At 54.4% G+C, this 24,658-nt stretch overlaps 10 protein-coding genes across 10 annotated transcripts; 3 read left to right on the top strand and 7 right to left on the bottom strand.

Annotated features, from left to right (window-relative positions):
* Window positions 1-106: 106 nt before the first annotated feature.
* KRP23_6442 (Zinc phosphodiesterase ELAC protein 2) lies at window positions 107-3,213 on the top strand (the record flags this gene model as incomplete). The annotated part of the gene is made up of 5 exons (XM_067891634.1): window positions 107-331; window positions 415-1,481; window positions 1,565-1,744; window positions 1,819-2,900; window positions 2,969-3,213. The coding sequence occupies 5 exons, from the start codon at window positions 107-109 to the stop codon at window positions 3,211-3,213; spliced, it is 2,799 nt and encodes a 932-aa protein (XP_067745971.1).
* A 473-nt stretch (window positions 3,214-3,686) lies between these two features.
* Window positions 3,687-5,340, top strand: KRP23_6441 (TRPL translocation defect protein 14; the record flags this gene model as incomplete). Its single annotated transcript, XM_067891633.1, has 7 exons — window positions 3,687-3,847; window positions 3,908-3,997; window positions 4,077-4,295; window positions 4,362-4,525; window positions 4,588-4,770; window positions 4,836-4,932; window positions 5,013-5,340. 7 exons carry the CDS (start codon window positions 3,687-3,689, stop codon window positions 5,338-5,340), a joined length of 1,242 nt encoding a protein of 413 aa, XP_067745970.1.
* Window positions 5,341-8,953: 3,613 nt separating this feature from the next.
* KRP23_6440 (uncharacterized protein) lies at window positions 8,954-10,597 on the bottom strand (the record flags this gene model as incomplete). Its single annotated transcript, XM_067891631.1, has 1 exon — window positions 8,954-10,597. The coding sequence occupies one exon, from the start codon at window positions 10,595-10,597 to the stop codon at window positions 8,954-8,956; it is 1,644 nt and encodes a 547-aa protein (XP_067745969.1).
* Window positions 10,598-10,712: 115 nt separating this feature from the next.
* KRP23_6439 (Leucine-rich repeat-containing protein 45) lies at window positions 10,713-11,990 on the bottom strand (the record flags this gene model as incomplete). The annotated part of the gene is made up of 2 exons (XM_067891630.1): window positions 10,713-11,852; window positions 11,919-11,990. 2 exons carry the CDS (start codon window positions 11,988-11,990, stop codon window positions 10,713-10,715), a joined length of 1,212 nt encoding a protein of 403 aa, XP_067745968.1.
* Window positions 11,991-12,081: 91 nt separating this feature from the next.
* KRP23_6438 (uncharacterized protein) lies at window positions 12,082-12,777 on the bottom strand (the record flags this gene model as incomplete). The annotated part of the gene is made up of 1 exon (XM_067891629.1): window positions 12,082-12,777. The coding sequence occupies one exon, from the start codon at window positions 12,775-12,777 to the stop codon at window positions 12,082-12,084; it is 696 nt and encodes a 231-aa protein (XP_067745967.1).
* Window positions 12,778-12,897: 120 nt separating this feature from the next.
* Window positions 12,898-15,433, bottom strand: KRP23_6437 (uncharacterized protein; the record flags this gene model as incomplete). The annotated part of the gene is made up of 2 exons (XM_067891628.1): window positions 12,898-13,505; window positions 14,464-15,433. 2 exons carry the CDS (start codon window positions 15,431-15,433, stop codon window positions 12,898-12,900), a joined length of 1,578 nt encoding a protein of 525 aa, XP_067745966.1.
* Window positions 15,434-15,653: 220 nt separating this feature from the next.
* Window positions 15,654-18,087, bottom strand: KRP23_6436 (Prostaglandin reductase-3; the record flags this gene model as incomplete). The annotated part of the gene is made up of 5 exons (XM_067891627.1): window positions 15,654-16,372; window positions 16,441-16,509; window positions 16,579-16,817; window positions 17,022-17,805; window positions 17,877-18,087. 5 exons carry the CDS (start codon window positions 18,085-18,087, stop codon window positions 15,654-15,656), a joined length of 2,022 nt encoding a protein of 673 aa, XP_067745965.1.
* A 287-nt stretch (window positions 18,088-18,374) lies between these two features.
* On the bottom strand, window positions 18,375-19,550 carry KRP23_6435 (uncharacterized protein; the record flags this gene model as incomplete). The annotated part of the gene is made up of 1 exon (XM_067891626.1): window positions 18,375-19,550. One exon carries the CDS (start codon window positions 19,548-19,550, stop codon window positions 18,375-18,377), a length of 1,176 nt encoding a protein of 391 aa, XP_067745964.1.
* A 1,491-nt stretch (window positions 19,551-21,041) lies between these two features.
* Window positions 21,042-22,786, top strand: KRP23_6434 (Adenylate cyclase; the record flags this gene model as incomplete). The annotated part of the gene is made up of 2 exons (XM_067891625.1): window positions 21,042-21,721; window positions 21,781-22,786. The coding sequence occupies 2 exons, from the start codon at window positions 21,042-21,044 to the stop codon at window positions 22,784-22,786; spliced, it is 1,686 nt and encodes a 561-aa protein (XP_067745963.1).
* Window positions 22,787-23,588: 802 nt separating this feature from the next.
* KRP23_6433 (Ribokinase) lies at window positions 23,589-24,560 on the bottom strand (the record flags this gene model as incomplete). The annotated part of the gene is made up of 1 exon (XM_067891624.1): window positions 23,589-24,560. One exon carries the CDS (start codon window positions 24,558-24,560, stop codon window positions 23,589-23,591), a length of 972 nt encoding a protein of 323 aa, XP_067745962.1.
* Between the last annotated feature and the right edge of the window lie 98 nt (window positions 24,561-24,658).

The raw sequence follows: 24,658 nt of genomic DNA, 5'->3' as shown, positions 1-24,658 counted from the left end.
AAAGTAGAATGCGTAGCCATTTTGCTGAAAATAGAATCTGTAGCCATCTCGTCAAATAAAGTACGGCCACGCGCCTAAGTACGAGCGGCATCTCCAATCAAAATCCATGACGCGGATATCTGTGACTGCTGAAGTCGTGGGCTCCGGCTCCGATGGCACGGAGCCGTCGCTGTTGTTCTCCGTGCAGCGTCATGGACTGTATAGCGAGGACGTGAAAGTGCTCAAAAGGTACCTGTTCAATTGCGGAGAAGGGACGCAGCGATTGGCTGGAGAGAATGGCATCAAGCTCAGCTCGCTGGACGCCATGTACTTCACGCACTTCGACGTTAAGGTGCTAAGCTGCCATTGTAGCTGCAGAAAATTGTTGCCTATGTCTTGCAATGCTAACTTTTTCATTTTCATCTGCTAGAGCAGTCGGTGAGTGGCGTCCCTGGTGTCATTTTTGCGCTTGGTTCGTGTGGAGCAGCGAGGTTGAAACTTCACGGACCTGTGGGCCTACGAGGGTTTCTCGGGGCGATTCGAAGCTTTGTGCGGAGGAAATATCCTCAGATTCAGTGCGTGGAAATCGCTGAACGAGGTGGCAATGCAGAACAGGATGGAGACTGTGGCGGGAATGCAACGATCGAGTGCGAAACGTGGAATGAAGGAGACGAACGGACTGATCAGCACGCATGCATCATTCCGATTGCACTGGAAAAAAGTGGCGCTGACCGAATTGCAAAAAGCTGTCTACTTTGCGAGAAGAACGCCCCAAAGAGACAAGCGCAAGAAGATTTAGCGGACGTGGGGAATACGTCGCTGTCCGGCACCAGAAAGGTTCATGACAGCCAAGTTGGACGCAGGCGTGATGATGAAAGTGACGAGCATGAACGATGGCGAACGTGGCTCGTACAATATTACACTGCGAAAGTACCCGCAAAGATTCCCTATGTTGACGTCGTCCTGAACCAATACCGTGGGCGCTACGCTGATTTAAAAGCTCAATTGTGTGGGAAGTATGGCGACATCCCGGATGAAACTCGCGTGAAGGCTGGCGATACTGCTGCCGGTTCATCTCCGAGTTCCGATTCCTCGCCTGACAGCGATAGTGATGGTGCTGATGCCGGTCCATTTGGCTATGCAGAGAAGCCACTCGATCGCAGGTGGCTGGAAAAGTTTTACGGCGAGCATCAGCCAGGAAAACTCTCTCACGTCGACAGAGTACTGCGGCAGTTCTCCGGACGAGAAGACACTCTCAAGCAAATGCTGATGAAAAAGTATGGGGATAATCTCACAGTTACCTCAGCATCAAGTAACAGCCCTGCGGTTGACGATAGCGGAGCCCCAAGCAAGAGAAGGAAACTGCTGGGTGCAGCTGAAGCTCAAATTGAAGCACCTCGTGAAGATGCGATTCCCAAGATTCACACGAACGAAGATTCTTTCCAGGAGATAAACTCCCCACCTTCAGACGATGCATCCAGCTCTATTTGCTACGCTATACAGTGAGTGCTGCGCCTGCGTGCGTGTGAATAATTTGTTGCGCAACTAACTCGATATTCGATGTGGCTGTTTGCGTGTGGAATAGATTCCAGTATGATCCGTATCCAGTGGTGTGGATAATCGACTGCCGCACCCCGGACAATATCGCTGACTTAGAGCACAATTTCTCAGCGGCAACACAAAACACTCGAAGTGGCTGTTGCGGTGTTCATTTGCCTTCGCTCGTGGTGCATCTGAGTCCAGCACAAGTGCAGTCTCAACCAAGGTGGGGCTGAAGTTTCTACTACCGGTAACGCAATGTAAATGTTCATACTCATTTTTTGTGTTGCGTGCTGCCAGGTACAAGCAATGGATGGCGAGTCTCTATTCGTCGAGTTCACGGCCAGAACACTTGGTCTTTGACGGAGCTGCACTACAGTCGGTCGCAAATGGTGCGTTTAGCTACGCGTTCGTTTCCTCAGCCAAGGCTGCGGTGCGAATGGGGCTGCAGAGTGATTTAGCAACAGGATCCCCCCCACAGCAAGCGGCAACACCAGCTATGCAAGGTCTCGCTAAATTCCTGAAGGACGCATCGTGGTCTGCCGAGTCGCCGTGTCGACGTCAAATTGCACGGCGAATGGAGGGCTACGACGGTGAAGCACATGTTGCTCAAAGCAAACTGCAGTTCTGGCTTCTGCATCCAAAGTTGCAGCTAGGATTCAACTACGAACGTACTGGTTGGCATCAGAGGCCAGAGAATGACCGAGATGAGGACGCGGCTGGCAACACCAGCGCACCAACACATCACCAAGTGGCTACTCGACCAGCCCGGGATGTCATTTCAGCAAGGAAGCTGATTGTACTGGGAACTGGTAGTGCCGCTCCCTCCAAGCTTCGCGCAAGTAGCGGGATCTACTTGGAACTGTCCGGAACGAACGCTGCTGATGTGGAAAGTATGCTCGTGGATTGCGGCGAAGGAACTTTCGGCCAGCTGTGGCGTCAATTTGGCTCCGATGTGTCTCGACGGATTGGCGGCTTGCGGTGTATCTGGATCAGCCACAACCACGCCGACCACCATTGCGGCTTGGTGCGAGTGCTGTACGAGTTTTGGCAGCTTCACCGACGTGGCAACAGTCCCCGGCCACTGGTGGTGATTGCACCTCAGTCGGTGCTGTCGTACGTGGCGAGTTGGCTGCCCCAGTTCCTCTGCAACGATTCTGACGACCACCTGATCCAGTTGGTCACGTGCTCGGATTTCAACGACCCGCGTCACCCTCTGCGGTACGAATTACTGTCGAGTATTGGGTATGCAGTGACCAATTTACGGAGTGTGCGAGTGTTTCACTGCTACGACTCGTACGGACTGGTGCTAACGCTGCAAGGAGGGAAGAAGTTCGTCTACTCTGGAGACACCAAGCCGTGCAATGAGCTCGTCTTGGCAGGTAGAGACCCTGCAGTTTACGACACTTTGTGAGGTGCAATTGCACTAATGTTGCTGCTTGTTTTGCAGGTCTGGACGCTGAGCTTTTAGTGCACGAGGCGACTTTCGACGACTCGATGGAGCAGGACGCTGCCATGAAGAAGCACAGCACCGTGGGCCAGGCGCTGGATATCGCTCGGCGCATGCGAGCGCGGCAAATTGTGTTGACACATTTCAGCCAGCGCTACCCGTCGCTACCCCCGCCAGTCTCGGACGGTGATCGCAGCTCTGTTTTGTGTGCATTCGACGGATTCGTACACGCGATGCCGTTCTGAGAGCATTTCGCTAGTAGACCGAAATGTATCCAACAATTGAATATTTGGAGTGCGAAAAGATGGCTACAGCTCGTGCCAAGTGCAAAAATCTGATGCAGATTAGGAACACTGGCGAATTGCTTGCTGTGTCAATGGCAAGGTCGATCCTAAGTTGACTCCGCGTGTTTACTCCAAGGAGCCGCAGCGAATGCCAATTACTGCGACCCCAAAAAACGGATGGTGTGGGTCGGATTGTACTACCGTTTTCGATATGTATTTGAAACAAGTCCCAGTCAAGAACAAATACCCTTTACAAAACGGTTTTCAGATAGTCATTGACCTTACAATTTTCAAGTTAAATGTCGTTGAGACTGTATACCTTGATTAACTAAATATTATGTTCAAATGTCAATACTAACTGTAGTGCGAAATACAGCCTTATCCCACCTTTTTCCTCTATTGCTTTTGCACGGCGCAAGGACTTCTTCTGGGTGATGAGCATGGGCAAGGGCAAAATGTGGTCGCAGGACTGCGCCACGGAGGCGTCTCCGCCGATGCTGAGTCCGCTGCAGAGCGGCCAGAAGGATATCGCGCCCATCTACAAGTTCGTGCTCACGGGCGGCCCCTGCGCCGGCAAGACCACGTCGCTCGACAGGTGCAACACTTTTGCAGTCTTTGCAGCCACGACCCGTTGCGCTAATTTGCACTTTTGCAGGTTGTCCACGTTCTTTCGCGATCGCGGATTTCGAGTGTATGTTGTGCCCGAAGCTTCGACGCTCTTGCAAACTGGCGGCGCCTTCTTCCTGTGAGCAATTTGCAATCATCCCCTGTCGCTCCAACCGACTGACGGTCTCTTTTGGGCTTGTTGATTTTGCGCAAAACAGCGACCTCAAGGAGAAGGACATTCTCAACTTTCAGTGGCAGATTCTGAACCTGCAAATTTCGCTCGAAGACTCTTTCTACTCGCTGGCGCAGGACAGCGGCAAGCCCTGCGTGATCCTGTGCGACCGAGGTGTGATGGACGGCTCGGCCTACATGACGCCCGAGCAGTGGGAAGAGCTCAAACTCGAGCACGACCTCGACACCGTCACGCTGCGAGACACGTGCGTGCAAATTTACTGATGCGCAACTATTTGCGCTAAACTTTTGCACTCTCGTGGTTGTTGCAGTCGCTACATTGCCATTTTCCACTTGGTGACGGCGGCCCACGGAGCTGAGAAGTTTTACTCGCTGGAAAACAACGGCATTCGCATCGAGTCCATCGACCAGGCTCGAGCTATTGACAAGCGCACGTGTCTCGCGTGGATCGGCCACCCGAAACTCTACGTCTTCGGTAGGTGCAACTAATTTGCGCAACTGTTGTACTTCTTTATCTCATGTTTTGCGATTTTGCAGACAACTCGACGACTTTTGAGGGCAAAATGCAACGACTCGTGGACACGGCAGCGGGACTTTGCGGCATCCCCACGACGGTCAAAGCGTCGAGGAAGTATCTACTGGCCAAGACGCCGATCGAGATCCCTTTCCACCACGAAGACTTTGAGGTGGAAAAGGTTTATCTCAAACCCGAGGCTGCAAGTACGTTGCGCAAAATTTTTGCAGTCTTGTCATTTGCGCAACTAATTTGTTGTTGTCTATGACAGAAACGAGCAAAGACTACTCTTTTGTGCGCTGTCGTTCGCAGTACGGCATCCCTGCCTACGGTATGACCACCGTCCGCTACCTAGACACTGGCGATGCGTACGTTCGCGTTGCGCAAAATTCCGCTTCGCTTGTGTTTTTTTACTGACTGCAATTCGTGCAAATGTTTTATTCAACAGGGTGCACCTCAAGCGCGTCCTCAGTGCTCGCGAGTACTCGTACGCCGTACGACATCGCTCCGACCCGTCGCGCAATGTCATCAAGCAGCAGCGCATGTGCTTTCTGTACGAGAACCAGTCGTTCCAGATCCACGTGTACAAGGAGCCGGCAGACGTCGCGGGGCTGGCTGTGCTGCACGTGCAGGCGTCGTGCGAGAACGACCAGGACATCGTCATGCCGGCGTTCCTGGACATCGAAAAGGAGGTCCCGGACTCCGACGAGACCATGTCTGCCTACAACGTGTCGAAGAAGGACCTCCTGGAGACGAAGGTATCAGCTGAGGTGTAGGAGAGGGGGGGAACCTTCGCTACAACTAGAAGCCGCACGCTACTGTGAGTACTGTAGCCTGCATTGGCGAGGAGAACCGAGATTCGTATCAGGTGAAGTTGCATATTCACGTGGAGCCGAATCTAAGAAACAAGGTGGGATTTATAGGATTTATGAAGTGATCGATCACTGGAGTGCAACATGAGCTCTCATTTGCTCTATCGAGACGGTGTCCAAAGCGCTGAAACTCTAGCGATGCTCACACAGAGACCAATCACGCATTCCTAACAATCAGTTCTCGATTTCCTCCTTGGACAATTGCCCACCCCAAGAGCAACGCGCCGGTGGATCTCGTCGGTCGGTGGGTTTTGAGCAGGAGGAAACCTCGTTTCAACCGGCGCAGGCTCCTCGCAGTCGTCTCCGTGCACGGTCAGTGGAGCTTGTGCGGACCCATCAGGAAACTTTGGCTCCGTCTTGTCAGCAGGAGCGACATTGGGGTCCTCTCGTTCAACGCGTAGGCTGGCATTGATATCGCCTTGCCCCCCATCGTGGCCAACGTTGGCGTCAACCGGTTGCACCCCATCATTGGTTGCAGACACCGCTATTACCCACAGGATGGCGAGCTGACGAGGGGTTACGATTTCTGCTGCGGCGATCTCGACGGCGACGCCATCTTAGTGGTGGTCCTCTCACGTACCCGAAACAATTCATGAGCTAGTCACGGTAGCGCCGGAAGCCTTCCTGTCGGTCCTGATGGCCGCTCCGTTCTCGTTCGACCCGACTGCGGATCTCGTAAAATTTGGCCTCGATCCGGTGTTCAGAGCCAGCAGAGTGGCCCGCACACTTCATCTCGTCGCTGTCAGCATCGCGAGACGATCGGCTTTGTGCATTTAATGTACGCTTTCAAGAGGCTTGGGAGCCAGGACGCCAGCATAGCCATTGGACTTGGGCCGCCTGCAGAGGAAGCCTCCAGCCATCGTAAACATGGATTGTCTCTCAGTCTGAGCGATGGCACTGGCACGCATGTGAGAGTCCCGATGGCGGCGCACGAGGTCAGGCTCCTGTCCATCGAAAGAGCGTTCCAACAAGTAACTCCACCACAGTATTGGCAACTGTGTACTCGAGTCCACGTTGGCTGAGCTCCTGGCCAAGACTTTGGTTTTGTCACCAGCTTGGTGCAGTCGAGAGGAATGGAGCCATCCGAGGCAACGGGCTCGCCCCAATTGAAGCGCCGCTGGCTGTAGCGGGGAGGAACTCGGCTCATGTTTCGGGAACTGGCTGGGGAGTTGGAGAAAGAATGTGTGGGGCGAGGCGATTAATTGTTTCTTCACCCGTTGTTCACTGCTGATAAGCAGCACTCAGGTGATTCGTTGTACTCCTGCTCTGCGCGTGGGCAACGGAACGCAGTCGTCAATCTCCTCCTGAGAGACGCCTGCCTTGCGCGAAACTTGGCGGCTGATTCCCAGCTGCGTGAGTACCTCAATCTCTTCCAAACTGGATGGACAAGCAGCACTTTGGCTTGATTTCTCTCGTCCTACGGTAGGCAACGGGAGCAGCACGTCGACTTCAGCTGCACAAACGCCTTGATCCTCGAGTCTCTTCCTGCTCAGACCAACTTGTGTGTGCACCTCGACTTCTCCCAGACTCAACAGGTACTGCTCTCTCACGTTCTGAGGAGGCTTGGGGAGCAAACTATCGACTTCGTAGTGTGAGCAGCACCTGTCGTTTAGCTGCTTCCTAGCCAGCGCTACACGAGTGCGCCTTTCTAGTTCTTCTAAGCACAGTAAACCACGCGAACAAATAGTTGATGGACCTTTGTCCTCCTGAGTTGGCTGCGGAGTCTCTCGTTGGTTTCCATCGTCCACCGTAGGGCTCGCCACTCCTCTCGTGTCAGCGCTGCTTTCACTCTCACGTCTTTGTATCTGAGCTCCAATTCTTGAAAAGCTCCCACTAGGTAGCTCACGACGGGGGTCCTCACAGACCTCAGTTTCATCAAGATCGCAGCTCTCCTCCTCAGTTTCTGTATCATCATCCGCTCCTGTTCGTCGACCGCGTTCATGGACTTCAGGAGCAGCCAAGTGTCTGGACGCATGAACGCGACAGTCCGAGACGAGTCCGCCACTCCCCAAACGATGAAGATCGTCGAGTTCCCATTTAATCTCCCGTAACATACTACATATTTACCCTGAAGTTTGTTCGCCGTGCAGTTGCTGCAGCCAGCACCTTTCATCACTTCACAAAGATCTCGAGCCATCGTCAGCTTGGCGGTGGCATCTGAAACGGAGTACAACCTGTAATGATCCAAGAACCAGTTTTCCACCACTCCGTCCGCCGGGATGTACAGGTTCGTTCCACAAAACTCGAGTTGAGGGATCCGAGTTCTCCAACTTTCGAACTGCTCCTGACCCTGTTTGTAGCCCTTGGTCTCCCTTCCCAGCAGCACGCTCTCGTCCAGCATCACGCTCTCTGTACACAATTTCACCGTCAACCTCCGTCACTTGAGCAATGTCAGGAACTTCACTGTCAGTGCTAGTGTCGCTGTCCTCCTCCGTCCGTTTGTGCGGGGAATCACTTGTCGGAATCCTGTTCTTCATCATTTCTCGGAGGCGAGCGTTGTACTTGGCTAAAGACGCCGATATACGGCATTTGTCGCTCACAATCCGCTGTAGACGGCGGATCTGAGACTGAACTCTGCTAATTGTACGTCCAGGATGGCCCGACACTTCGATCTCCTGCAGGACCTCCGTCACCATTTGTGTTCTTTTCCCCGTTTTGCAACAATATGCAACGTAATTGTGCTCCAGCTAATTGACCAAAATGTCCGTGGCACTGACACCGCCCGTCGAAGAAGGACGGAGCCACGAGAAGCGAGTCACAAATTTTGTGTCTTTGTCCCGCTTGGTCACCAGGATGAGGCGCAGCAGCCGACCCCGATGTTGCAAAAGGTCCTGAGCCAGCACTTGATGCATATCTGGATGGGTTTGGGGCCGCAGGACGCAGCCAATCGATCCGAAGTTGGTGCGGCAAAATGGATCGAACAAAATCAACGGTACTTCAACGTGAGGGACACAAGATACTGTCGGGCTGGCAGCCAAGTTGCGTAGATCTGCCACTAGTTTCTTGCTCTTGAGTCTTCTCCCTTCGCACTTGCGGAATCAAGACTGTATTGCTGCTAACGTTCGCTCCTCGCTCGACTATCGTCAACACCCTTTCTGCATCTCTGCAGTTCCCAACGCACCTCGTCCCATCGTGTAGAAGGTCTGAAGCCAAATTGGAATGCAACACACCAGCGTTAACCCGAGTGCTTAAGATGCAGCAATAAATGGCCGACGACGGAACAGAAGACTTCATCTCCGGACAAATCACGCTATAACGTTGACGGGTGGCGTACTGGCAAAAGCACCCAGCACTTTAAACTACCCAAGTCTTCTCCAAACAATTGTAATCTCTTTTTGCATATCTGGTCGAATCGAGCTCCCCATTCAAGAAAAGAATATATAAGACCATGGAAGTGTTGACGTTCTTGAAAACCTGGATGAAGCAGACAATCAAAGATAGCGAAACTAAACTCGAGCTGTGCATGTGACTGACAGGTAGAAATCGTGGTGCCGATCCCGCATCGTGATGAATGGGCTTACACATTGGGCAGTGGGAGGAACTTGTCGATCTGGTCCTGAGGCACGCCTCGTTGAAGCAGATCGTGGCGCTCGCGAAGCAAGGTTGCGATTCGTACAATCTCATTCGTCGATTGAGAAGTTGCAAATGGCACATTTTCTTGGGTCATTTTCGGCGAGGAATTGGAATTTCCAACCTGATCCTCCTCTGCGACTTCGATGTCAAACGAAATGGGAGCTTCCCTCGGGCTGCCGTAAGCTTCTTGTGTGCTGACATGGTGGATGAAGCTGTTTTCAGCGGTCTGGAAAGCAACCTGTTCCGTCAGAAGGCTTTCAGGAATTGGTTCCTCCATCGTTTCATCACTATCGTTTGATTCTTCATCGTCGTCATGCTCGGCCGTAAATTGTGGCGAAAATCCACTCCGCTCATCATGATCAACGCCGTCTGTGCCAGTGAAGATTTTCTGGAGAGCAGAACTGTACTGATCGAAGGCTGCTGAGGGGCGCATTCTTCCCTCTGCTTGCCTCTGCAAGCTATCGATTTTTGCTCGTATGCCGTGCAAGGCACAACCACGGTGCCCAGCGTCTTCAATCCTGTGCAGGAGTTTGTTGAGCATTTTCCCTTTATCACCTTTCTTGCTAGAGTGCGTGTATGTGGCATAATTGCACTGCAGCCACTCCACCAAAATATCCATAGCGCTTGGGCCGCCAGACAACGTAGGCTTCATCCAGGAAAGGCGTCCAGATGTCCCACTGGAAGTCTTCTCCTCAGTTTGCTTGATCTGATCGTCACGTTTGGCGTCGAAACTGGGACTTTGATCTTTGCTAGTGGCCTGCGAAGTCAGCAATGGACTGACGTCGCCGTAAGAACTATCCGCCATGCTAATCTCTCGATTTTCGACGTCTGGGGTATCCACAATTTCCATGGTAGAATCCACCTCACCACGTGGATCTTCAACCTGTAGGGACTGAGAGTTCGTCTCCAAGTTTTCCTCGTCCTCGGCAGCGTCTCCGACCGTGAATATTTCTTCAAGAACTGCCCCAAACTGCTCGTAAGCTGTCGACCGGTTCTTCTCTCCTCGCACCTCCCTCTGCAGAGCGTCGATCTTGGCTCGAAGTGGATGCACTGCGCACTCGTGATGGCCCGCAGCTTGCATGACTCTCACCAATTCCTCCAGCATTCTGCCCTTCTCCCCTCTCTTGGTGGCATGTGCGTATGCAGTGTAATTGCTCCCCAGCCACTCCACGAGCATTTCCATGGCGCTGGCACCTCCAGAAGACGAAATTTTGAGCCACGACAGGCGATTCGAGCGACGACGGTGGATCTTCTTCTTGACGTGGACGACAGGACCTCCTCCCTCTTTGAACAAAAACTCCTTAAGACGATCGTGGAACGGCTTCAGATCTTTCGGGAGGTCTCGCTTCAGAGTCACCGCCTCGTGTATAAGTTCCTGCAGGTAACTGATATAGTCCACGATTTGGTCCACGTCGCACTTGACGCCGCGCGCATTGAGCTCCATGCAGAGGCCCCCCAGCAGGTCGCTCCTGTCGGTGGACGCGTGGTACTCCGCCGCATTGTGCGAGAGCCACTCGAGGAGGATTTGCAGCGGCTTGAGGCCGTCCGGCGCCGCAGGACGCTGCCAGTTGATGTCCAGCGCCGACATGTTCGATGGAAATCAAAAATGATAAAATTCCCTTTAGACCGACAGAATATAAGGAGCGTGACAGATTATAACGCCGAAGTTCAAGCTATTGTACGACCGGCCGGTGCTGTTGGACTCATTTCTTCGCTTTGCTCTTGGCAGGTTTCTTCTCCGCCTCAAGTCGCTCCAGATATTTCTTGTTCTCGGCTTCCATGGTGACGAAGTGCTGCACCTCCTCCTCGGCCGTGCGTCGCGCTCGCTCCCATTCCTCGGCTTCCCGAATTTCCGCGCGTTTGCGAGCGTTCTCGTCGTGCCACGCTGCATCGGCAACTCGTTTTGCCTCCTTCGTCCTTTCTACTTGCACTTGCTGCGCCTGCTCCTTCATCTCTTCCCATACCTGCTCACTCTTGGCCTCTGCTTGGAAGAACCGACCCTGGTTCTTCGTCAAACACGACGCGATACTCGTGAGGTCCGACTGACTCAACATGTTGCTTGCGACGTCAACAGAGATCAAACTTGTGTTCTTCGACAGAGCGTGGGCGAGTGCACGCCCCACCTCATGGCCGATGCCCGTGTTGAACAGGTTCAGCGTCGTCAGAGAAGTGGTGGCGACTAGAGCGGACGTGAAAGGCTCCACGTACGCGAAAGCCGCTGCCAGGTGAGCAGGTATCTTGCTTCCAGTACCAGAATTCACGCTCGTATTGCTAGCACTGCTACCATTGCTAGTCAGTGGCTCCTTCGGTAGCTGAAAGACCGGGTTCGAATTGAGCATCAGAGACGCCAGCACCGTGTTCGTTCGAAGCGCTTCGCCGATGGGCTGCAGCGAGACGTTGGTGAGGTGGTTGAAGCCCAGGTCCAGCACCTGCAGCTTCTTGTTCACAGCCAACATGTTCCCTGTTGCCACCCCGACGACGTCCGTGAGCCCGTTGTTGGATAGGTCCAGCGAGTTCACGTTCGTGTTGTTGCGCATTGCCCGTAGCAGCGCACAACAGGCGAGCTGTGAGATGCCGCGCACCACGAGTCTCCTTGGCGCCACATTGGCCTCGACTTCACGAACGATGGTGGCCGACGTGGGTTCACGTTCGAGAGCTTCCCGTTCCAGCGCGACGGCAGTGCTCAGAGCGTCCTGGAAGGCTTGTTTGGTTCGCTGTGTCTCGAGCTTATGCATGGCCGCCTCGTACTCGACCATGACCGCATCGTATTCTTCGTCGTATTGCTCTTGCAATGCTGCCAAACGGGAGTTTGCGTCTCCCACGGCGATGGAGTAACTGGCCAACTACGAACAGGCAGCAAACTGGTTTGTATTATCAAGGTGAAGAACTAAGCCATGGGAAAGCCAAACCTCTGCTTGCAGATCCTCCGGCGGCAGCTCCAGTGCTACGCGTCGCACAGGTGTCGCCACAGGTCTCTCCATCTTACTATCTGCGTCGCTTCAAGCTGCAAAATGAAACTGGTGGATGAGGAAGTGAAGCCTATGCAGCAACGCCACACATTTACGCAGGAAGCTATTCCTCGGGCAAAGGCAATAGTCTGTCGATGACATTCATCTCGACACCTCGTTGTTCGAGGTCGTGCCTCGCACACAGCAGCTTGAAGCGCCGCTGAATCTCGGACACATTGAGCGAGCGGTCCCCCTGGAGCTCATCTCGAAAGTGCGTTCTGGGTGCACGGCCTTCGCATTCACCTTCTTCATTGAGGGTGAATGGAGCGTTCCTGGATCCGTTTTCCAGGACCAGTTCGGACTTGACGTCGGGCTGCTCGTTCGGCTCGATCCGTCCTCCACGATTCGCAGGGCTTTCGTCCTCGTCTGAAGTCTCGGTATCACTCGTGTCATCGTATTCACGCCCATTGACGCCCTCGCTAGTGAAAATGTCCATCAGGGACTGTTGGTACTGCTGAAAAGCTCGTGAGTGACGACGGTCTCCGATCGATCGGCTGTTCTTCTGTCGTTCTCTTCGCGCCTCCCTCCTCAGACCGTCGATCTTTGATCGAATTGCGTTCACCGTACAACCAGGATACCCAGAGTCTCGCATCCCTTGACAGAGCTCTTGCAGCATCTCGACTTTCGTGGTCGAGCTGGCGTACGTGGCGTAGTGGCGAGTGAGCCAGACAGCAAGTAGCTGCATGGGGCTCATCCCGTCGGAAGAGGCTGGTTCGAGCCACGACAAGCGTGAGCTGGAAGGTGAAGAGTGGCGGGTCATCGCTACAAAAGCTTGTATTCAGATCGACAAAGCTTGAAAGACCAGCAAAACTTGCCATTGGCAATACTTTCTCCTAGTGTGGAATCAACGGTCTCAAAGCCGAGCCAAACGCAAACCAAACTACTCCCGACCCAACGGAAGAAGCCAATCGATCTTGTCCTGCTCAACACCTTGCGCTTGCAGTTTCTGGCGGGAAGAAAGCAGTTCAAAGCGGCGGTGAATCTCGTCAGCGTCCAGAATGGGGTCAATTGTCGCCGTCCGCTGTATATTGGTAGCTGGAAGCTGTCTCGCCTCGCCGCCGTTTTCGGTGGCATCGCCAGTGTCTTCCTCAACGTGCACTTGATTCGGCAGCGTACGCGTTCGGCGACTCTCGGCTCGTTCTCGTTGGCGTTGCTCAGCACGTTCACGCATCTCAGCTCGCTCTTCTTCACTAAACAAGAGACGCAGAAGACGCTCATAGTAGCGATTCACGTCCTTAAAGGCGCACTTGCCACCTTCAGCCTTCAACCGCACACCGCCCTTCAGGCGCGACATCTGCGATCGAAGAGAGTTGAGTGTCGCCTCGTAAATCCCATTCGTCCCCATTTCCTCGCCCAGTTGCTCCAGCATTTCGACTTTGCGGTCCGAGGCACGATACTCCTCTCCGTTGCGCTCCAGCCAGGACATCAGTCTTTCCATCGGGCTTAAGGCACCCGGAGACGCAGGAGCCATCCAGCGAAGACGTGGAGCTGCATGTCGTGTCATTTTAGAGCTGGGGCTTTCTGGTCGGACAGTGCCAATGTTCTCAAGGATGCCTCCGTCCCAGATTCGTTCGCTTGTTGAGTTACACTTCTTGGGCCAGAATTGTGTGAAGTTTGTAGAGAGCTTCTGCTGCAGTAGGGCGATGGCTACTTTCCACAGCGACACAAGCAAGCCCAAGATCGACAATTGATTTCAAAGCCCACGGAGAGAACTCAACGTGTAGCATTCCAGCCGCCACTCTTTGAAGGACGGCTGCTTCGGATCTGTTAGTCTTTCTGGCGTTTGAATAGGGCAAGCAGTTCGTATCCAGCTCGGACAACACAACTCCAAACGAAAACATGTCTGCTTTGGCGTCGTACTTCCCGCCCATCATGACCTCGGGGGCCATCCACAGGGATGTGCCCACCCCTGCGGTCATAGTTCCAGTGATCCGCTCTCGCGAGACACCAAAGTCCGAGAGTTTTGCTTCCAAGTGTTCGTTGAGCAGAATGTTTTTAGATTTCAGGTCGCGATGAATCACGGGCATGTCCAGTGAGTGCAAATATGTGAGCGCATGGGCCACATGAAGAGCGATGTTCACCTTCACGTGGTCAAATCCCTGCTGGTGCCCCTGGACGTTGAGTTTATCGAGCCAAGCTCTCAAATCACCTCCCTCCATGTACTCCAAGGCAGCACAAAGATCTGTCAGCGAGTCCCAAGCAACACCAACAAGCCGCACAATCCGCTCGTGGTCCAGAATTGCAGTCCGCTTCACCTCAGCCAGGAACTCATTCAACTGTTGAACATTTTTTCGGTTTTCTCGCAGTAGCATCTTGACCGCGACGCGCTTTCCATTGTACATCCCAGCGTACACTTCACCGTAAGCTCCTCGGTTCAGTAGATGTTGAACAAATACCTTCTCCCTTGGAATCCGCGCTGTAGCAATGACTTCGTCGTCCCACAAACCTTCAAGACCGTGGGGTGCTACGTCTTGCGAGTTTGGATCTGTAGACATGGTGGCTGGTTCGTTCGGGCCCATGTGGTACGTGTCGTCGCTATCCTTTCGTGACTTCACGCGCGATCGCCAAATAACGGCGGCGACCATGAACATGAGAGCTAGAACTCCGACAATAATGCCAACGATGGCACCTGCACTGAGTCCAGTATCCTGTGATGAAGACGTCGTTGAAGACGTCGGCGTGGGAGTGGATACTGTTCCACCATAAACACTTGCATCGGTACCGGAATCGCTAGAGTTGCTACCACTTGCATCACTTCCACTTGCACTGTTGCTGTTGACGCTGGCATCGTAGTTGGTGTAAAACTTGGTATTTCCACCGTAGCAAGTATGATTTAGGAGGGTTGCTCTGTCGACAGAGTATCGCGTCACGTTGCCCCCGCACGCTCCATTATCGTAAAGCTGGAACAACGCAGACCCATTCGAAAACAACGTAGCGCTGGATGAGGAATTCTCGGATGCGAACTGGCAGCCGTCGGCCGCCACAGTCGCGTTGATCGAGATCAGCGTCGCGCAATCGTCTCCTGTGTACGTCTCCACCATCAGAAATGGCTGCCCCACGCCGCCACTCCCGCCAAAAGCCTGGACCGAGTACGTGTACGGGTCGGTGATGCACTCGCTGGTGCTGTGGTACGTGTTTGCGCCGTAGACTTCGGTCGTACAGTTGGGATCAGCCACACAGCTCGCCACGATTGACTGGGCCAAGCGACGTGAGAGAATCCCAGTCGAAGACTGAAGAATCGCCGGAGCCACATACGACTCGGCGGCGGCCGAGTCGTACGTAAAATCCATAGTCACGATCTGCGGCGTATGAGTGCAGTTCTCGTCAACGTAGTAGCTCGTGGCCAGCAAATCCACAGCCGTTGCTGCCTGGCCAAGCTGCAAAAGTACGAGGACGACGTTAACCGATCGACTCATCCGAATACGTGGGCAAAATCTTGTGTGGTAAGCACTGATCTCACGCCAGCCTTCTACTAGACCGCTTTGCTCTCAACCGGGATACTTCCAAACTGACATTGCGTTGCGTTGTTATCCTGCGCGTTGAAGACACTTGAACCCAAGAGCGTGGCACTTTGGGTGCTTGACGATTTAGGTACACACTGGAATTAGAGTTTACCTCTGCCCGTCGGACGCACAATCACAGCTTGATAACGAGCTTGCCGATGTTCTGCTGCGCATACAAGCGGTCAATGGCGTCCGGGATGCTCTCGAGCCCGCGGAACTCGGTGGGGTCGATGCCAGCCTTCAGCTTGCCCTCCTTGATCAGAGTCAGCAGGCGCTGCAAATGCTCAGGGACGTGTTGGGCGTGGTGGAAGAGCAGGAACCCGCGCAGCGAGGCGGAACGGAGCTGCATCTTGCGATTCTGCTGGTACCCGTACTGTGGATCCGCGCCAGCGTCTCCGTGGTAGTGCGACACGTTACCAAAGACAATGATGCGGCCAAAGATCGCGATGTTGTCCAGCACCGCCTTGAACAGCTCTCCACCCACACTCTCGAACGCGAGGTTGATGCCGTCCGGGTATTCCTTCTTGAGCACAGCACTGAGGTCCTCCTTCTTGTAGTTGATAGGGCGGTCCACGCCGAGAGACTTGAGATACTCCACCTTCTCGTCCGAGCTGCATGCACCAATGACGTGGTTGCCCGCCAACTTAGCCAGCTGCACGACAAATTGCCCTGTAGCTCCCGCAGCTGCAGACACGAAGACCGTCTCGTTGGACTTCATATCTCCCGCCTTCTCCAGAGCGAGGGAGGCCGACACGCCGCAGACAGTGAGAGGGATCACTGACGGCGACAGCTCCGGCGTCTCTATGATCTTGGAAGCTGGGACCTCCGTGTACTCGGCAAAAGCGCCCAAATCTGCATCATTACAGCATTAACATATCAGCAAGACCTACCAACTAAATTTGATAGTGCCAAGTTCTCACGTTGATAGGCGACGGTCTCGCCGACCTTGACGTCGGTCACACCTTCCGCCACCGACTCCACGACCCCCACTGCAATGGAAAAGTCAGTACAAACTGTAATAACTTACAGAAACACTGTTTTTCTTCATTGCAATTGACCTCCTTCAAGCCCACAGTTGATGGGGAGCGACGTGCGGCCGTAGCCTCCGTTCGTGATGTTGATGTCCGTGGCATTGATGCCCAGGAAGCGATTCCGGACCACCACGTTGCCAGTCGAAGGCTTGGGCAGTTCCTGGTCCACCACGATCTTCGTGGCTTGCGGAAGTTGGTGGACCACGCGTGCACTTGGACACGACGGAATGAAGGCATCTCGACGGGTGGATCGACTGGTGCTGTTGCTGGTCAATTGCGTTGTGAGCTACTCGATTCAGAATGAATCTGCGACGTGTGAGACCCGGGCTTGTGATTACGAATCAGATTATATTTGCATTGAGTATGACATAAAACAGGTTTAGACCCGCGACGCGTGACTAGCAAAATGTATGACTAGCAAGATGTAGCCATTTCGAGATGCTTCAAGTTGCCAGCATTCCACATCCTACAGGCGGACGATGAGTTTGCCAATGTTCTTCTGCGAGTACAAGCGGTCAAGAGCTTTTGGGATGCTGTCGAAGCCTCGGAACTCGGTGGGGTCGATGCCAGCCTTCAGCTTACCCTCTTGGACGAGCTTCAGAAGACGCGTCAGGTGCTCGGGCTCGTCCTTCGGGTGGTGGCGACGCTGGAATCCGCGGAGGGAGGCCGAGCGTAATTGCATCTTACGGTTCTGCTGGTAGCCATACTGCGGGTCCGTGCCAGCGTCTCCGTGGTAGTGAGAGCAATTGCCGAAAACGATGATGCGACCAAAGACCGCAATGTTGTCCAACACCGCCTTGAACATGTCGCCACCGACGCCTTCAAACGCGAGGTCGATGCCGTCCGGATACTCTTCCTTCAGCACAGCATTGAGGTCCTCCTTCTTGTAGTTGATAGGGCGATCCACACCGAGAGACTTGAGGTACTCGACCTTCTCGTCCGAGCTACAGGCGCCGATGACGTGGTTACCCGCGAGCTTTGCGAGCTGGACGGCGAACTGGCCAGTGGCTCCCGCCGCAGCCGATACAAAGACCGTCTCGTTGGACTTCATGTCACCTGCCTTGTCGAGAGCAAGCGAGGCAGACACTGCGCAGACAGTGAGCGGGACCAGGGCCGGGGACAGCTCAGGAGATTTGATGATCTTCGTGGCGGGGACTTCCAAGTACTCGGAAAAGGCTCCGATGGATGAGTAGGCGACGTTGTCTCCTACTTTGATGTCAGCAACACCTTCACCCACGTCGACGACGACTCCCGCTGTACAGGTAAAGGCACAGGCAACAGATAAGTCCTCTCGTTTGAGTAAAACTTGAATGCTGAGCATGTACCTGCTTCGAGCCCACACTTGACCGGCAGTGTAGTGCGTCCGTAGCCTCCGTTAGTGATGTTCACGTCCGTAGCATTAATACCCAGGAAGCGGTTCTCCACGACCACATTACCGGGGCCAGCAGTTGGGAGCTCCGGTTCCTCTATGATCTCCGTCGCCTTGAGAAAGTCGGTGGAGTACGTGTGCACTTGAATGCGACGATAGGAAGGCATGGTTACTGGCGGTCCTTTGGCAAGTTAGGAAGTGAGCTCACGCATGCGACTGTCAAACGTTGCGTTCATGACATGATGAGCTCCGCGAAGACCCAAAGTGCCACACTTGACGAGAAGTGAGCTTCCGATCTGGTTGGCACTTCAATGCGTGTTGCGTATGCAGCGATGGTGACGAAAGCTGCGGTGTGCATTTGATTCGAGTTGGCTGATAATGGACTGTCCTTGAAGACACAAGAAGGAAGCATTGCATTTACTCACGTACACTACACACATCAAAGACTGGCGAGTTATCCACGGCGGGTCTTGGTCTTACAATTGGCATCCGTAGTGGATGAGGCGGTAGACTCTGGTGCTGAGGAGGTTTTGTCCGCTTCACCCGCAACAGAGTTCTTGTCCTCGGCTGCAGGAGTTGGCGAGTTAGTCTCAATGGAACGGGCGGAAGATCCCGACGAAGATGCCGAGCTACCAGTGGGGGTTACGATATCCCCATCGACGGGGTTATTGCCTGGGAGCTTGGACACCACCATAATGTCCTCTACGATCTCCGGCTGCGTCGTGCATCTCGTTTCGGGGGCCTTGTCACTGAATGAGGCGGACAGCGGAGCACACTCGCCAGAGTTGAAGTAGTTCTTGTCGGCACACTGGTCCACAGCAGCCTGAAGAACGTCGTGGTCCCATCCGTTTAGAAAGTCTCCGTGGAAACCAAAGCCTGTACGATCGCCGTTGGCAAGCACAAACGGGTGCTGGTCTCCATCCCATTCTTCGTCGTACTGCGCTACGCTGTAGAATGCCTCGTAGAAAAGCTTGACCATCTTCTTCCAGCCTTCGGGGCAGCTACCGCCGTCAAGGCCCGTGGCGTACGCTACGTGCGACTTGTGGTCGGGCGAGTCGAGGTTCTTGCCATCCCAACACATTGGGAAGTTCACCTGGCCGCGCAACCCGTTCGGACACTTGAAATCCGGGATTCCTTGCTGCTCTGGGTGGGAATTCTCGTAGTCGAGGCAGACCCAGGTGATGGCTTTTTGCTCGATAGATTCACCTTCCTCGCGCAGCTTCGGGTTGCCAGCAAGCATTTTCAGTCCGTCAGGGAATGCGATGACTTTCTCATCTCCCGTCGGCCGGGGCTCGTAGTAGACGATCTGGTGGCTCTCTACGAGGCCGTAGCCCGTGCCATTCTTGAACTTGACGTAGAGTTGAGGGGCCCAGTAGGCACTCAAGTCGGCACCGATGGGGCAAGAAGTGCACGTTGATGCCTTCATGGCTGCGCCGTCGGCATTTTTGCTGAACCCGTTTCCACCGCTGATGGCGTGTAGGTGGCCCGAGGCGGCACCGAGGTTCACGATCGGATCGACACGATCCACGACCAGGTTGTTGAAGCAGTCAAAACGAAACATCGCCAGCACGGCTGGTGTTGCCGTTGCAAGCAGTGCCAGCGAAGTCTTCGCCCACATTGAAAGTCTCATGGTGCTTGAATAGGATGCGCGTCTGTTGCTCAGAAGGCAAGTTTTGGAATGTCTCTATCCACCGAGAGAGCACATGTGCTCTGGTTGTCGTCCGTTGCCGCACAACCTTGCGTCTGGCTTTCATGTGGTAGAAATATTACCATCGGGTAAGCCTGCTGCTCGACATCATACCGTCCAATTGCAGCAGTCGCAATGTTCACCTCACCAGGTGGAGGCCCGAAGGTGAATTAACTTTGACTGTTCGTAAAGAGCATGTGGCGAAGCGGAGCGGCATTCTCCACGCTCGGAGTGCCTCGTGGTCAGCAATACACTTCTCCTTTCGTGGATATGCACGAAGCAGCGTCAGTGGGGTGCTGCGGTAGTATTTGTCCTTCCAGTCGAAGTTTGTCACCTCTGCCTGTCGTAGAAAGTTTACCACCCCGTTGCTAGAACAACCGCTTGCCACGTGCTACATCAGACCAGATACGCCGCAACCTGCAGCCTGCATTCGATCAAACCGTGCGAACGAAATCCACCTGATATCCATAGGTGAACAGAAGGAGAAAGTGGTGTCAACTAATTCGAGCAAAGAATGGTTTGTGTCTGTCGGAAGCGCTCGGTGGTAATCGCACAAACAGTCATAGCTGTGCGTGCAGGGGGGGGTCTGTACTCAGAGAGCACGCTGCTGCGTCCTACTAAGTATCAATATTCCGAGGCGAATGCTTGCAGTGCTGCCGTCGTGACTGCCAAAATTCGCACAGCGTCTCCAGACAGCCGTTTCCAAGTTAACACCTTGGTCGGTTCTTGGCGAGTGGAAGACAGATAAAATCTTACTGAAGTCGAAGCTCGGTCGTGTCCAGAACGGGTTTGCGCCGCTATTCTTCAGAGCACATGCCACCTTCAGCCTTAAGCTGCACACCGGTCTTCAGGCGCGACTGCGACCGAAGCGAGCTGATTGTCACCTCATACATCCCATTCATCGCCATCTTCTCGTCCAGTTGCTCCAGCATTTCGACTTTGCACTTTCGAGGTATGGGCGCCGCGGAATCGTACGAAAACTTCCACACACGGTGTCTTCGCGCAGGTGGACCCTTGCGTGCCCGCGTGGTCTATTCGCTGTCGCTGCAAACGCAGGATACAGTGGAAGATTTCAGTCTGAACAGTGTTCAGTGAACGCTCGAGTGTCTGTTCAATCCCTAGATTTGTCCAGGCTGCCGTGCTCAATGAACGATGCGGATGTAAGCAATACTGCTGAGCTCGCTTGGAGCATTCATTGCTAGTGTTCCCGCCTCTAACTTCGTCAAGTACATGCTAACAGAGGTGCGCAAACTACCCCCAACACCGGATTGCAACGATCAACTTCAACAACGTCCATAGTAAAACCAAAGTGTCCGGTAAACTGCCTCGAATGGGCAACGCTCTTGACACCCCTGGCCATTGAATCCCTGCGTCTGCTCGAGCAATAGCCGTCTCAGTCCAATACTTGCAGTCTCAGACGAACGTCTCACTCCAATGCGGCTATGGAGTCTCTTGTACGCGTCGTCGCTGCTCGTGTCGAGCGTGGCGTCCTGCTCCATCGCCGCAGAAATGTATCTCCACGCTGAGCTGCGCAAGTCCGCCGTGCGCTTCGTGTTCTTCTTTTTCTTCTTCTACTCGTGGCTCTGGTCGCTCTTCCGCGGCGTCTTCTTCTTGGACGCCTTCCTGTCCGGCGGATTCGGTGACTCGCAGGCTGAAGGCGACGCAGACTACGACGATGTCTTGGGTTTGTTGGGCGTGGCGCACTCGTCCGAGATGACGTCGCCGCTGCTTTCCTGCACAACCGTCTTAGGTGATGCAGCGCTACTCGCCTGCTCACTCTGGATGCTGCCCATGACCTCAGAGCTCTCGAGACTCGCACGCAAGAATATGGACAGAGGACCCACTGGCGAACACGAAGCCGCGAGATCGTACTGCAAGTGGATCCACGCCATCACCGTGCTCTTCTTGGTCTGCGAGGCTGGATACACCATCTACAACACAGGCTTCAACAACAGGTCGTATCGCATCCTCATCAGCGGCAACATGTTGCAAGCCATCACGCTGGGCTACGTCGTCTACGTTCTCATCAGTCTAAAGTGTACTGGCCGCAATTACGAGACCATCGACGGATCGATTGTTTTGTCGCCTCTGTACAAGCGCATCAAGGGCATCATGTACGCACGCTGTGTGAAATGTATCTGCGAGGCACTAACTGCATTGTTGGTGTCGATAGGATCGTGTATTTGGTCTTCTCGTTCCAGTACCAGGTCATTTCGCTCATCTTGTTGTACAGCCACTTTGAGGTGCAGGTGCCCGCGGTGCTTGTTGGACTAAGTACCCTGCTGTTCAACAACTCGGGAACCGCGCTGTCTATCGTAATGGGGTGCAGTCAGGAGTGTTTCTTCCGCTCTTTTCGCCGCTACGTGCCGGACGAGTACGTGGAGGCCTTTTACATGTCCGATCCGGGACTTGCCATGGCGAACGCAGCCGCTGGGTACACCCCACCGACGAGCAATCCTGTGTTCGTCTTCACGGACATTGAATCGTCCACGCAGTTGTGGGGAATTGAGGATGGAACCATCATGCGTCGAGCCAACGAGATCCATGAAGATATCATCCGTGGCTCACTAGCGCGGTTCCGCGGATATGAAATTACAACTGCCGGCGATGCCTTCCAGCTCGCCTTCTTTACCATCAGAGAAGCAGTGGAGTACTGCATCCAGGTCCAGTTCAAGTTACTTAGCGCGCACTGGCCGAAGAAGCTACACAACCTCACGCCAGCCACTGCGCGCAAGAAGACGAAAACGAATCGACTTGTTTTTAGTGGTCTACGGGTTCGGATGGGTATTCACGACGCGCAGGAATGTGCTGACGGCGTCCTTGTGAAGAATATCCATCGTGTGACGGGGAAAGTCACGTACACGGGGTTATCTGAAGTCATCGCAAACGAGATGGGGGACGTGGGGGCAGGTGGGCAGATTTGTGTGACTCGACGAGTTGCAGAATGGCTATCGGTGAACAGCGCCTCGGTCGGCCACACTTACGAAATTGACCGCATTGGAGAGCACCAGATTCCAGCGTTAAACATGTCGGTGGAGGTGTTTCAAGTCACGCCGCACGGACTGGAAGCGCGCAAAAAGACATTCAACAAGCGCTGGGTTGCTCGTCTTGAAGCCGTCAAGATTACAAACGGAAGTGAAGCCCCGGAACCGCGTGTCGATTCAGAACAAGACAACTAGTCTGCAAGTCTATAGACCATTCGCCTCGAGGAACGCCACGAGCACTGGCAACGGAAGCTCTTAGCATATACTTATGAACTGAGCGTCGTCGCAGCAAACACACCGCGATAGCAATCTCTTGCACCCGTCGTTTGTCAACCTTGAAGGAGTCCTGGTACACCACCTCCGATCCATCAGCAAGAACGAACACAGAGCGATATCCGATACGATCCAAGGGTGACCAGTTCTTGCTCTGACTCAATTGCATCCTTCCAAGCTGTTCACCTCGCGCTTCGTTAGCGTGCCAACTCCATCTCATTCGGACACACGGAAGGCAAGAGGACATCGGCAGGGATTCGAGTGGCATCACCTGCATGATCGGAACGTGGGTTTCTGCGGCGGCTTTCGCCACTTCCGCGCACGGTTAAGTTGCCTCCATCGGGAAAGACGAGCAGGAATGCGTGCCCTGAGGAGAACTTGCCTGATTGCAGAACGCGGATTGTTTATTTGACCTTTTGCCGTGATCGTCACGGCCGAATGGGCAGGCCAGCTCAGCTGTCAGTGTTGAGTAGTCTGCCCCAAGGAGCTTCGCAATGGTTGCAGCTTAACACAGACCCATTCGATCTGATTGTTTGGATTACGAATTTCAGAACACCAAGGCAATCCTCCCGACGCTGAAAGGAATGAAAAGGATACAAGCAATTGCTCCAGCAGCCACCGCATTTCATATTTAGTTGTAGCACTCCATTGCACGTGCGCCCATTCATATCCAACGCAACGCATAAACCACCATCATACGACACATTTTCTCGCTTCTCCTGGCCTACAGACCGTTTTCCTTCAGGAAAGACACCACCTCGTCTCCAGACGGCAGACTCGGCAACGCACCGGGACGCTGCACACACAGAGCACTGGCAGCAGCGGCACGGGCCATGCAGTCCTGCACGGCGCAGCCCTCAGCAAACGCAACAGCAAACGCACCGCGGTAGCAGTCTCCGGCACCGGTCGTGTCCACCACCTTGTCCACCTTGAAGCACTTCTGATGCACCAGCTCCGAGCCGTCCGCAGGAACAAACACAGACCCGTCCGAGCCGAGCGTGACGAGCACGTTCTTGGCACCCTTCTCCTGCAGGGACCGTGCCGCCGCAATGGCGTCGTCCGTGTTGGTCACCTCGCGCTTGGTCAACCTCGCGAGCTCCGTCTCGTTGGGGCACACGTACGTCAACAGCGGCAGCAGCTCGGCCGGGATCGGGGTGTCGTCACCGCCCGTGTCCCACATGACGGGGACGTTGGTTTCAGCCGCCGTCTTGGCCACTAGTGCATTGACGCGCTCGGGGATCTCGCACTGCAGCAGGACGATGGCCGCCGACTGGATGGCGTCCGTCAGAGCAGCAGGCAACTCATCGGGCCACGCGCGATTGGCACCGCCCACGATGACGATCGAGTTGTCACCGTCCGGATACACGAACACGAACGCCTGGCCCGAGGGGCAGTCCGGGCTGCCAGCCAGTGCCGTGTCCACTCCGGCGCCCTCCAGCGCGCTCTTGAGCGCCTCCCCGTGCGTGTCGTTGCCGAACTGGCCCGCGAACTTGGCGCACAGTGTCGGGTGGTTGGTGCCGAGGATCCTGCCGGCTGCTGCCGCCTGGTTGCTGCCTTTGCCGCCTGGGAAGAACTTGCCCGTGTCCGACTTGGACGCCGACAGCGTCTCGCCCCGCACCGGCAGGCGACTGATCTCCACGACGATGTCGGCGTTCACGGAGCCGATGACCAGCACGTGCTTGCGAGCTTGTGGCATTGCGAACTTTGACTTGACTTGAGCTCCAGGGGGGAAATTGATCTCTGCGGTGCAGCGAATGACTCACCAAGTGCAAGTCAACCGTGAAGTGTGGTTGC

The sequence above is a fragment of the Phytophthora ramorum genome (genome assembly GCF_020800215.1).
Source record: "Phytophthora ramorum isolate Pr-102 chromosome Unknown Phyram_PR-102_s0005, whole genome shotgun sequence".
Lineage (NCBI taxonomy): Eukaryota > Oomycota > Peronosporomycetes > Peronosporales > Peronosporaceae > Phytophthora > Phytophthora ramorum.
The sequence above is the reverse complement of the archived record's forward strand: the minus strand, read 5'-3'. Positions and strand labels throughout refer to the sequence as shown.